This window comes from Pelobates fuscus, chromosome 4 (genome assembly GCF_036172605.1).
Source record: "Pelobates fuscus isolate aPelFus1 chromosome 4, aPelFus1.pri, whole genome shotgun sequence".
Lineage (NCBI taxonomy): Eukaryota > Metazoa > Chordata > Amphibia > Anura > Pelobatidae > Pelobates > Pelobates fuscus.
Genome location: NC_086320.1, coordinates 350,647,221 through 350,661,655, shown reverse-complemented (window position 1 = coordinate 350,661,655; position 14,435 = coordinate 350,647,221). Strand labels below are relative to the sequence as shown.

General features: G+C 38.7%; 1 protein-coding gene across 1 annotated transcript in view; it reads right to left on the bottom strand.

Moving 5' to 3' along the window:
• Positions 1–14,435, bottom strand: part of GPR158 (G protein-coupled receptor 158) — a 216,581-nt gene that overhangs the window by 86,766 nt on the left and 115,380 nt on the right. Inside the window, exon 5 of the mRNA XM_063452566.1 lies at positions 11,370–11,438. Within this exon, the coding sequence (XP_063308636.1) occupies positions 11,370–11,438 (69 nt within the window). The remainder of the gene's footprint in view (positions 1–11,369; positions 11,439–14,435) is intronic.

Here is a 14,435-nt window from a genome sequence, read left to right as displayed (position 1 = left end):
TTGTAGGTGTTTTACTCATTTGACTTGTACATTGATTTGTGCAGAGTACTATGCAATTTCCTATGGTTTTTTTCTTACTTGATTAACTTGGTCTTAATTACTATCAATAGTGCTGTCTTTGCGTATAGATATTAAATTGTTTCTGATGTTATTAAAAATAGATTATCTTGCACATACATCATTAAGCTATCTAGACATCTATCTATAACTTTAGATTTACACGAGCTTCCATACTCTTATTACAGACTAAGTGAATATGAATAATGAGATTTACACGTATTAAATACTTAACACCTATCCATCTGCCAGCCCAGCTCTTGTCTGAAATGTATTTCGCCTTTCAATTTTAAACTCTAGTTGCCTGGCAAGCTTGAACAACCTATGCTCATTGAAAAAATAATTATAAAAATAATAAAAATTCAAGCCAGCAGACATGCATATAATGTATGATAGAGCGCCTTTTAGTTTCTTTACATATGCAAATACATGAGTTTCCTTGTTCTAAAAACCCAATTTAAAGTTAAAAAAAAAATTCTTATCTGAAACTGCAGCCACAGGCTTTAAATGCATGAGTTTAGTCGCAGCAATCACTGCCTAAAACCGACTGGCACTATCCATTTTAGGACATCTTGATTAGTTACCAAAGTCTTGAAAAGAAAAGAAAATTGTTATTTAAACTGCTACTTTGAAAGAAATGCAGTTATATCAGATATTATATTTTATATTACCAAAGTAGTTCATGGGTTCTAAGGATAGAATGTATAATTCTCACTAGTATGCTATTGATATTGAGAAGTCTATTTATACTGTACATCTTCACAGGCTCATTAAACATGAAAGCATTAGGATAAAATGACATGTCTCTTTTCCAACAAAATTATAAGGATGTTATTCTGTTCAAGAAATGTAAGAATTTCATTAAAACGGCTGTCATACATACATTTTATGTAAGGGACACCTAATAAAATAACTGGTACAGACATAGTGCCTTGCCCCACTCAGCCCCACACGTGTGAGCTATTAAATTAAAGAGGGGAACTCAGTATGGGAGCTGAAAGTATCAAGATTTACCTGTCAAAGCACTCTGATTGGCTTAGGTCAACCAGTTAGAACACTTAGAGTCAAGTTGCACGGCATGGAAACGCTTTATAAGAATTTCCTCGCCCTGCGACCTCAGTCTGCATGATGAAAATTATATTTTCATCATGGATAGTTTCTTTTCCCAGTGCTTTTAGTTTTTTTTTTAATTTGGTCTTCAACAGTTGAACGCAACCTTATGGATTTTTATTTGTCCTCTTTCATTTTTTTTTTATTTTACTGGTAGTTTGACCCCTCTTACTATTATTAGGATGAGGGGGTAGTAAGGGTGCCCTTTTATAGGGGGTTGACTATGGGGGAATCTGTTTTTTATTAAATATTACAAGAAGGGAGCCGCAAACCTTTAGCTTTCTCCTTGTAACTAAAACAAATGAAAAACAGAACGAATCACATGGATGAAATGTTGTCCAACGAGCTATTAGTTTTTAATTTCATTCGTTGTAATTTGTATTTGTTCATTCATCTTGCGGATGAATGGATGAATAGCCCAAGTCTACTATCAGTAGAAAAGACACAAGAAGATCTTGGGAGACAACATAAGAAGATCTTGGGAGACAACGTACGAAGAACAGGACACAGAGGTGAGCATTGTGGTATAATTCTCTGTGACAAAGGAAATGGAGCTTGGCTCCAACCTTTTTCATTCGACTAACGATTTACACAAAGGATTTTTTTTAAATAAGATGTCATATCTAAATGTCAACACCTTTCTAAGTTATGCTGCAGCTGCACAATTTATAGCAATTGCTCATATTTCATCTTCACAAATTTTGGTTCTATTAGGAAAATATGAAAATTACGGAAAGTTTTTCTTTAGAACAAAGCAGGGGATACATTTACTTCTAGGATGTGGCTTGTATTAACATTACGAAGAAATTATCTGCTTCTTGCTTTGCAACATTTAAATAACGAAATATCTTTAATGTTGATATGCTTTCAAATTCTCCTTTGGGAATGGTATGCAGAAAAATAACAGTTTTACATTAGTCTGTCTTATTCCTCTTCCTTAGACCCCTGTAATCATTCTAATATAAACAGTACTACTGAAGGTCATCAAAATAATGCCCTTTTTAGAAGCACCACATTGTAATGGCATGGGGCTGTTTTTTATTGGTAAAGTACTGGCTGGAATATGGACTAGATCAGGGATAGGCAACCTTCGGCTCTCCAGATGTTGTGGACTACATCCCCCATAATGCTCTTACACACATAAAGCTGGCTGAGGTGTAGTCCAAAACATCTGGAGAGCCGAAGGATCCCCACCCCTGGACTAGATAAATGTCTGCTTTATTAGTTATCTCAATTCAATGAGCATCTTGAGCTTACAATGTGGGCGACAATACTGTGTTCTTCCTTTAACTATAACAATCTGAGTTTCTTAAAGGACAACTGTCACCTCAAAACTATTTTTTAGAATAACAATCCTTTAATCGTGTTGAAAGGAAAATATTTTTTTTAAAATGAAGTATAGTCAAAAAAAAGGCTGAGAGACAAACGCATCCCCACCTAGTATATGACAGGATCCTTCAGCCATATACATGCACGTTAGGTTAGACTGTGGTTTAAATCGTACAGTTAGTCTCTATGGTCTTCCCTGCAGGTTTTCAAACACTGTCTGACCCAAGGTGGATGTATATGGCTGAAATATCCTAGCATATACCAAAGGCACGGATGGATTTTTCTCTCTTTTTTTTGCATTTGCTTAATTTAGAAAAGGAAAAAACTATTTCCTTTCAATACTTGATAAAAGCATTATTATACAAAAAATTGTTTTGAAGTGACAGTTGTCCTTTAAGTTAAAGATACTGGCATACAATACTATTAAGAATGATAACTTCTCAGTAACCGGCAAATAAGATATAAAAAATGATCAAAGACCAGTGCTCAGTAAAGCAAAACAGTTTATAGAAGCAGTACTTTGAAAGTTGAGTATCCCTCCATTATTTGCCAATAAGAGACATTTCAAAAACAGCCTTAAAGGGACACTCCAGGCACCCAGACCACTTCTGCCCATTGGAGTGGTCTGGGTGCCAACTCCCACTACCCTTAACCCTGCAAGTGTAATTATTGCAGTTTTTTATAAACTGCAATAATTACCTTGCAGGGTTAACTCCACCTCTAGTGGCTGTCTACTAGACATCCACTAGAGGGCACTTCCTGACTCATAGCACAGAAAACCTGTGCTAGAGCGTCGCTGGACGTCCTCACGCTGTGTGAGGACCTCCAGCGTCGCTCTTTTCCTCATAGGAAAGCATTGAAAATCTTTTTCAATGCTTTCCTATGGGGAGAGGTCTCCTCGGCCAGTGGGCGGGATCAGACTCGCCCACCGGCCGACGGAGTCAGAAGGAGGAGCGGCCTCAGGTAATTGACTGAAGGGGTTTTTACCCCTTCAGCCACTGGGGATTGGGGGGTGGGAGGGAGATTGTTTTCCTGGCACTGGAGTTTTCCTTTAAGGAAGCAATGTTTAATGCAGGAAATCTTATGCTGAAGATTTAAAATACAACATACCTATGAAATGTTTACTTGAACATTCCCTTTTTATTTAAATGGAATGAATTCTCAAAGTGATATGAACCATGAGGGCTTTCAAAAATCAGTCCAAAGTATCTCAATGACTTTGACCCACAGAAGGTTATTCACAACAAGACCCAAACTTACTGTTCTGCTCAATGAACATTCAAGGTATCCAATGTAATACCAGGTACATGTACAAATTGTCTGCAATCAATGTATGCTGGTCTCTTAGATACTGCTTGTCAGCTATCAACACAGTAATGTGTGTCTTCTATGATAGAACAAAACAGAGGTCTCATATGTGTTAAACATGACTCTAACCCCTTAATATCACATCACGGAATTATTCCATCATGGATGTCCTTTACTTAAGGATGGAAGGTAATGGTTTTGTCTTGTTGTAATTTACAATGACTGTTTTCTTCCTGGTAACAGGGGAAGCCCCAGTATCAGTGGATACTCGAGTCTTGTCTCTGTCAGCTGGGATGAGACTGAGTGGCCCCACATGGACAGATGAGCCGCAGGCAGTGCCCAAAGTGGGTGATGCAGTCAGCTCTTTAAATGGGTTTTTAAATCTCGTGATGCTATAACTAGGTGTGTGCAGGTTTAAATCCTTGGTCACAACAGAGAGACACAGGTATCAATCAATACCTGTGGCTCCCTTTTGTCAGTGTGTGCCATATTTAGTGGCACATGCTCAAAGTGGTCACAGCATGCAGCTCTTTAAATCTCCATTTGCTGCAATGCAGTGTAAGCATGACTAAATCCTTGCTCACACCAGTTATTAATTGATACCTGGGGCTTCCCTCTGTCGTTTGGACCACAATTTGTGGCTCCAGACTGACCGATGAGCTGTATGTGCATTAACTGACCGATGAGCTGTACGCTCACTCAATGGAAGTCACAACGACTGAGCAGTAATTCTTGGCTCGGCTGCAAAATGCATTGGGGTGGCATGCTCACATGCATTGAGTTTGAAATATTGGGGATACAGAAAGTGCCCATTTGCTGGTGACTTTCCAATGTATTGAATTAATTCATACTAAGTATTGTTACTGCTACTGTTATTACAAATATTGCTTTTACTATATATATAATAAAGTTTTAAAGAGATATTCTCTTTTTATTATTTGATATATATATATATATATATATATATATATGTATTAAAGCCTTTTGGCCTGTAATTGTGGGAGGGGCGTATGACACACCTCTTCCCTACTTAAGGGACACCCCTTACCTGGCTCCATATCGTTCGAGGTCAGTGCTGCATCATTTCCACTTCCGGGTCATCCAGACGCCATTTTACCTGATTACTCCATGAGGTTTTTTAAGCAGAGCTGTGTCAGGAATCCAGCCACAGGCTTTTCCGGCCTACCACCTTCTTTCTTCAATCCATCGCCGTGGATGGTGTCCAAGTGACTCACAAACTGTAAGTCAACCTACCCGTTATGCCAGGCATCAGTCCCACGGCACCATGCACGGGTCAGGTCCTCACTTTACGGCTGCATTTTGTCTAAGTCTGTTCTAAAACCATTGCATGTTCATGCATATCATTCGTTTAAACCCCCTACCGGTCTTTGGGTGTACTACAGGCTTCTTAGACATTATCGCATTTCATGTACAAACCAACGAACCACTGCATTTTCGCCTACACACTGACCCCTACCGGTCATTCAGTGTACTACAGGCTTCTCAGACATTATTGCATTTCATGTAAAAACCAACCTTGCTTCATTTAAACGATTGTCATTTCGGTTTGTGTTTTCTGGTCGGCACTTATTCATAGTATATTCTATTCACGATTGCTGTTCGCATTAAAATGCATACGGTTAAGCTATTCATGCTAACTCCTGTTTCCCTTCATACTAAGATTCGGTTATTCTGCTATGTATTCACATAGATCTTTTTCGTGAGTTACATTTCATCATTTCATGTATTTACATTTGGTTAAAAAGTTGCTTGGTTAAATAGACAGACCATTTTCATGCTATTTTTAAGGTATCATTTATTACATCAAGGGTATGAAACCAGCTAACATTTCTGTATAGACATTGGACTCCCACGCTTACTGGAGTTTTTTTTTATAATTATCCATTTCATTACAATTAAATCAGCCTACGTTACAGGCCTCATTTCTTTGTTGTTAACCATGACACAAGGATTTAATTCCTTTTCATGCATACTCGGGTTTAATCACACGTACTGATCCAACCAATCATACGTTTCCTGCACAGTAATCGGTTAAACTTTCAAATACTTATTTTACACGATCTTAGGTTGTCTATTTTGTTTCAGTTTGCTTATTATATATATATGGTTTTAATAATAATAGTTATTTTATTTTACAATGCAGCTATTACATGTATATTACTGTTATGGTTAGCCTACATTACGGCTCCTTTTTCTGTCATGCTCGTACGACATACCACGAGTTCAAGGACATGGTCCTATTTTCAAAGAGTATAATGGAGATATGATGTGATTACAACCATGTACATTACGATTACATGGCACTAACTATTCAGGCCATTTCTTATCATACTCATACGATATACCACGAGTATATAAGAACACGGTCCTACCTTCCACAGAGGGTTTCGGGTTGAATCACACACATTGGTTCAACCACTCATACATCACGTTACAACATTTTCTGCATAGATTGTCATTTCACATGGCATTTACAAACTCAGGCCTTTTCTTGACACACTCAGACGACGTAACACGAGTATTCAAGAACACGGCATATACGTCTCACAAGACTTTCGGTTTTTGAATCACACGTTCTGGTTCATACATTCATACGTCACTTTACAGCAACATTTATGATTCTGCATATTGTCACTTCACATTAAAAAGTCCCTTGCATTCCCAGATCAGTTTAGTGACATGCATATCATCTGATCACCTTCCATATATACACATTACACGGCCAATCCCCTGCTGCCAGGTATCGGACTCAGCGTAACGCTTGTCACCAAGCATGGGCAGTCATGTCACTATCATACTCATAGATTTTACACCTCCCACACATACTGCTAGAAGCCCTAATCCCAGCCTATACAGATTACACAGGTCTCACAGGATCCATTCTCACTCTATTCCTTTTTAGGTTTATCCAGGTTTTCATACCTGTCGAATCTCAAAACTTCATACATACTACCAGGTACGTAAGCCTGCTCACGTTGTAGTTCACATACGTTTCATTCTTCTAGGCCATAGAGTACTGGCAAGTTAGGGGTATAGGCCCAAATAGGTACCTCCCTTCTTGGCATTTCTGCCTATCGTTTAGTGGTCCGCGAGGCCAACACCCCGCCTCAACGTTTCGGAGGCAAACGCCATCGGGCCACACGTGAGTTAGCCGCCTCGCAATATTATAGAGAGGGCCTCACCTGTCACTCCCTCCCCCTGTTTTCTTTTACTATCACCGAGAGGCCTACGATTCCTGCCACTACGACGGGTGGCCTCAATAACCCCTCGCGCCAACTCATAGACAGAGCCTCTCATAGCCACTTGGCAACTAGCAGGGCCTCACCTGTCACAAAACAAGATACATTTTTCACCTTTCAGGCCTAGTTAGCCTGCCAGTATCACCCCTGGGGAATCGGTCACTACACCCCTTACCATGGCTGGGTCGCCCGCTGCGACCCCTCCAGCACTGGTTGAGTTGCAATCACTTTCTCCAGCCATCTGTTTCAGGGCACATGCTAAATCTGTGTCCAAATAAAATGTATCCCAAAACTATACTTAACATCAATAAACATTTCTGTACTTACGACATTACTGCCACATCATCCATCTAGACATTTGGTGGAATTCATTATCTCGGGTCTATCAGAAGGATTCACACAGGCCTCATACACATGCCTTCCGGAATCCTGGAATGTCCTAATTTACAATCCGCACAACAAACCCTACAGCGGTGGAGACACTCATAGCCAGGAAGTGGCAGAGGACTTCCTATGGGGGCCCTTCCAGTCCCCTCCGTTCACCACATGGCAGACAAACCCCATCGGTATTGTCACGGGGAAATCTTCTCACAAACAGAGACTTATCATTGATCTATCAACACCTCACACCTCTGCCACTCCTAGTCTGAACTCCCTCATACCCTCTGAGGAATTTTCACTGCAATATTCCACCATAGATCACGCCATTACGGCTATCATGCAGGCAGGGGCCGGAGCATGGCTCAGTAAGACTGATATCACAATGCTTTCAAGTTACTGCCTATCCACCCTACACTGTCACCTGCATGGTATCAAGTGGGCAGGGAACTACTATTTTGCTCACGTTTAACATTTAGGTTCCAAAGTAGTCCGGCCATTTTCGACGTATTCGCCGAAACCCTATGCTGGTTTTATTAAATATAGCCAGATGCCCTACAGTTATACATTATCTGGATGATTTCTTACTGGTTGAGGAGAATATTTCCCCTACCAGTAGCCTAAAAGAAACCATCAGTCTATTCGAACAGGTGGGTGTCCCAGTCTCCTCCACCAAGACTGAAGGACCAGATACCTTCATCACATTCCTGGGTATCATACTAGACTCAGCCACCATGCAAGCTAGCCTGCCACGCCCAAGGTAGAAAACATTCTGATCAACATAATCTCTACATACAACTCGGTACTTGCAACTGCAAGAATTACAGTCTCTGCTTGGGTCACTGAATTTTGCCATTCGCATCATACCTCAAGGCCGGGCTTTCATCTCACAACTCCTTTACATGTTTCCCACTTTTAGACATGATGGACACAGGTCACCCCTGGATACCCAAGCCACGGCAGGCGTAATTATGTGGAGAAAATTTTAACCACCTTGAATGGTAAAAGCATGTTCAGAAGTTCAGGACCTGGAGGGTTTTTCCACTACCTCAGCTCTGTTTGAGATATATCCCATCGTGACGGTTGCCGTGGCATGGGTGCATTTATGGGCAGGTTCGTCTGTACGTTGCTACTCAGACAACCAAGTAACTTGTCACATTATAAACAAGGCTGATCCAAATCACTGACTATTATGAGATTCTTGAGGAAACTCACTTGGCTGGCTGCATGTCATAATTTTCTCTTGTTTTGTATTCATGTTCCAGGTGTATGTAACACTGCTGCTGACAATTTGTCTCGCATTAATTTCCAGGCTTTTCGTCAAATACTCCCGTCAGCCGCACTCACAGCCACGAACACCCCACTATTCCACCATCTAGTAATGGACTAGATGCTATTATGCAACATAGCAGAACATTGTCCCAATTAGCACTGTCTACTAATACCCGGGAAACTTACGATAGAGCTTTCATTTGATTTAAAGATACCTTTCTGAACACAACATCTTACAACCTTTCATCGTGACATCCTGGTTGGGCTTTGCTTCTTTTTGCCACCTCAAACTCAAACTATCATACAACACAATCAAACCATATCTGACAGGCATCCAACATCACATGCTAACTTTACAACCAGACAAATCAAGTGTCCTCCTACCAATTAAGAACATCCTTAGGGGTATTCAGAGATCCGAACCCCCACGTACGGCCCAGAGGCTACCCATAGATTTCCATATTTTTAAAGACTTATACAATTCACTAGATTTAAACCCTTTGCCAACAACACAAACCTCATCGTTAAAACCGCCATATACGTAGCCTTGTTTATGGTTTCTTGAGACCAAGAGAATTTACCGCCATCAGCACAACACAGTCCACTCACATCCTACTTCATTCACACTTAACAAAACACATGGACTATTATATCTTGACTCTGCCTCACTCCAAAACCAGTCAACATGCACTTTCAGTAGAGGTTAAGTACTATCCTACTCACAGCAGGTGGAGCCCCGTCAAACTACTGGACTCATATACCCAGCATAACAACGAACCACCATCTCAACCACTTTCAGTCTACAAGGTTCGGTACTCACTACCACCACCTTTATGACACACGTCAGGTCTTTACTTACACAGCTGGGCCTCAAATCAGCTAACTATTCGGGCCACTCCTTCCGCATAGGAGCGGCCTCCACAGCATCCAGTGCAAACATTCCAGTTCATGTTATCAAGTCACTAGGGCGCTGGAAATCATCGGCTTACTCTAGATACATACCTAACCCGGTACAAGAAGTAAGAAATGCCTTTCAAGACATGTCTGGTTAAAGTATGTATATTGCTGGTATGTAATAAATTTGATTTTCTACTTTTGCCCTCTTTATTTACAGGCCTACCTCATCGTCGGTTCCGGCACTCCACAACCGACTTGCTCTTTTAATACCATCCTACACTTATCAGTGTTTGTATCTTCTGTACTATCATGAGCCCTTCACACAAGTATTAAGGCCTTTTGGCCTGTAATTGTGGGAGGGGCGTATGACACACCTCTTCCCTACTTAAGGGACTCCCCTTACCTGGCTCCATATCGTTCGAGGTCAGCGCTGCATTACCCTCCCACCCACTCCTCATTATTAACTCCTTTTCTCTTTACATTTCTTCTTGGTGGGCCCTCTTTATTTACAGGCCTACCTCATCGTCGGTTCCGGCACACCACAACCGACTTGCTCTTTTAATACCATCCTACACTTATCAGTGTTTGTATCTTCTGTACTATCATGAGCCCTTAACACAAATATATATATATATATATATATATATATATATATACATATATATATATATATGTTTTCTCATGTCATCAACGTTCCTGGTGTATCCTGCATATCCTGGGTGGGGATAATACCACCAACGCTCTCCATAACAGAGCAAGTCATGCTCTGGATATTGTAAGTAGGATACCACTTCTTTATTCTTTTTATTTATGCTTGTGCATACTACACCATAAAGTTTTTGTATTGTGTCTCCCCATATATACTGGAGGATAAGAACTGCAGATCCACATATATCCACAGACGGGGATTGTACCGTCCAGGCGATTATCAACAGAGCTCTCAGTAGCTCAATTAATTGTGAGTTCGCACTCTATACACTTTACCGAACATTAAATATTGCTGCTACATATTGCACTATTTGTGTATATCTTTTCTGTTTTTTTTAAGATACTTTGAAGTCACAGATGTCATCAGATATATAAGTATATATACCTCTGTCATTTGCACTTTCAGCACTGTATATTCACTTTATAGTGCGCAGATTATCACTCTGTCTACCTATATTTATGCGTAGCAATGTTTTAACTGACCTCTACCCAACCTCACCTTCAATAAATCGATCTTCAGAGGTCAGAATATAAAAGGTAAGTGTTAAGGAACAGATAACAGCCCCACCTCTACTCTGTAAAAGTTCAGGAGGGAGTAACGAATATGAAATTTTCATAATCATAACTGCCATCTTAATATTTACATAAAAATACATTTATTATAAAATCATATAGATAACACAATGGGATTATATTTGTATAGAATTCCTACAATCACCATTAACAAACAATATCTTTGATTTCATTTGTTTCAATCAGCATCAAAAATAATTTCAATGGGTTAGAAAAAAATATTTATCTAACTCCTAAAAATCACCATTAAATTCTGCAGGAATTGTTGTAGATACATCATTTGAAAGGTGTTCTTTTTTTTTAACAGATTGGAATAATTTCTGATGTAGATTCAAACAAATTAAATCAAGGCTGATGTGTTTTGCAACAGCGTGTCTCAATTTCCATTAATTCTTTGTTTGTTTTTCAATTTTCACACAACATTTTACATTTTCATTACAATCATCTAAAATAGTTTGGTTTCTTTTTTTAACTTACTGGGAAGTAAAGAAGTAGGGATCCAAACAGAATCGTTTCCAGTAAGATGAGTCCTGATGCTCTTATGCTCTGTAAAAGGAAACAGAGGATTTACTGAGTTATATGACTATATTTTAACATGCTTATTATATTCAGATAGTTAAATAGATAGTATAAATATGTATTCTGCCTTGCTTCTACACCAAAATAAATATGGGGTTTAAGAATTCCATAAAACAGAAGGCTTTTCTGGAGCAAAATAAGCATACGTATTAATACATTTAATGTGCTAAACAAAAAGAAAGGGATAAAAAGACCTTCAATATCAACACTTCAACCCCAGAAAAAAGAAAATTATAGAAACGTATAGATTCTTCAGCAACACTTAAATGTCATAATTTCTAAATCTCGCATAATATTCTCTAGAATTGGAAGTGCTGGAACTTAGCACATATAACATGTTTTAGAACGTGTATTAGAAAGTGTTTTATTATTGTTTCTCCAACGAACATAAGTGAACTACATTCTCTAAAACATTCCATCCCAAAATGTACAATATGTCTTTCACTAAAGGAGTTTACCTAATACTCAAGAATATGGATTTGCTAGAAGATTTAACACATCATGAACTATTATAAAATACTAATATTACACAAACCTTGCTTAATAATAAATATAAAATATGCTAAATATTCTATACACCTGTCCCCCAAAAAAACCAAAGGTAATTATGTAAAAATAAATCAGCAAGCATCCCTAAGGTATTATTTTTCACTCTGCACCGATTAATTAATTTACTGTCTGTTTACAATGGGTGCATAAAACAGTTATGGTTTTCGGAAAACAGTTACCTGGTCACGCTGACCTTATCAAAACAGAAGTCAGAAATCCATTGATCTTCTCAATGATTTTAGGGGTGTTGCTATGGTGACTAACTGCAAATTCATGTTCTGCATAAACAATGTGATGAACTATACTTTCTTAGAGGTCATTTCAGTAATAACAATTTTGTCATTAATCAGTTTCACGCAACTACGTGACATTATATAATTCATGAAGGAAAGGCATTTAATAACTTAAACCCAACAATCTACATTGTATCACAGCAGCGTGGAGATAATTTTGGAAAAAGCCATGGTTAGGAAACAATGAGGAAAAATATAGAACACAGTATTAAGATTCAAGTAAACTATTATTTAAATAGATGTATACATTTGTAGTTTAATAAATTGTGTTGCCATATGTTACATTATAAAACAGAAAGTGATCATCATTTGGTATTGGAAAAAGTCCAATATTGGTTGAACTTATTCTGTATAGTGTTAGACTGAAGTATATTCTCTTGGCACAGCTTTCAGTATGGTTTGAGATATTCAAATGTCTCATAGAACAGGTATTAAAATCCCCTCTAGCCGTAGGCAAGTGGAAATTCAGGGAGTGTGCCATGGACCCTCCAGGCTTCCTTGCAATGTTGAGTAGTTTCAGACTTGTCTGTTAGTGTAGGAAATGTTGAGCCCTGTCTTAGAATATATTTTTCAGCAGCAGGTTTATATCTGGGCAATTTCTGCCTATATAATACACTTAATTGTGTATAATTGTATTATTGAAACAACTTACATGTAGAAAATTATAAAAAAAAATTCAATTCTAGTGAATGACATTAGTGTCATTCATCTTTCTTAACTGTTCTCACATTTTACGATTTATATATTCTAAACTGATTTCCTGATTCTAGGGTACATTTTCAAAAATACAATTTTGACAATAAGTAATAATTACACTATAGTAAATGTGATGAGGAACAATATGTTAATCAAGGTGTAACTCACTAAACCAGTTACACTGTGTACTGGAAGTACAAAAAGCATGGGGTCATGCGTCCGATGATATGGAATAATTTGCTATATTGGTAGCAAATTAATTATAATTGAAATGCTATGTTAAGGTCATGATTTGCTAGAACCTGGATAATTAAGATTAATTATAGAAAGTGATGATAGACTATGTAACATTATTTTCAAAAGGTGAGGATTCATTGTTACCTTGCTATTAGCGTTGCAAAAAGACGGAAGCATGATGCATAATTATAAGCAGATAATATATACCAAATTGTAATATAGGAATATACACAATCAGCCACAACATAAAAGCCACCCATCTAATATTATGAAGGTCCCCCTTATTCAGCCAAATCAGCTGTGATGAGTTGAGTCCTGGACTCCACAAGATCTGAATTTGGTTTGTTGTTTCAGCATATCCCACAGATGATCTGGGGAATTTGGAGGCCAATGTAACACCTTGAACTATGTTCCTCAAGCCATTCCTGAACTATTTTTGCAGTGTGGCCATTTCTTTATTCTTCTTAAAGAGGCCACTGCCATCAGGGAACACCATTTCCATGAAGATGTGTACATGGTCCATGACAATCTCTAGGTAGTTGGTACATGATAAAGTAACATGCATATAAAGAGGGGTGGCCGGATAGTGGGTCCCAAAGGACAGAACAGGGGGTAACCCTACGTAATTGGAATGAAAACAAGAAGAGAACGGAGTCTGTCCTATTTGTTATGGGGATATACCCCATATGTCAAAAGAAAACAGTTAAAAAGTTAATCTTTATTAGGTAACATAAACTGATTTATGTACACAGGGGGAGGGGGGGAGGAGAAGGGAGACGATGAGGTGCTCGGCACCTTAATCAAACAATTTAAGTTAAAAATAACAATAACACCACCTAACCTTAAGGTGGTGTATGGTGAGATACCCAGTACTGGCCAGCGTTAGTGCTGGTTTTTGATGGTAACCGTGGTCACCTCTCAAAAAATATAAAAATAAATAGTCATAAATCACTGGTCGTGATTTAAATGAGAAACACACTCTGTCTTAGGTAACCTGACCTGTCAGAGTTAGCAATAGATACCGCAAGCTCGTACAACCCACTGTCAGCTGAAGGCTGGACTGTCCAGGGTTTTGCTCATAGGATCAGTGTATGTGTCAATTACTGTCCAAAGGGTGCTAACAACATCTCGTGTACAGGTTAGTGATACTCGTCGAGGGATATATGCCCCTGCTTAGAGCCCACCGTGA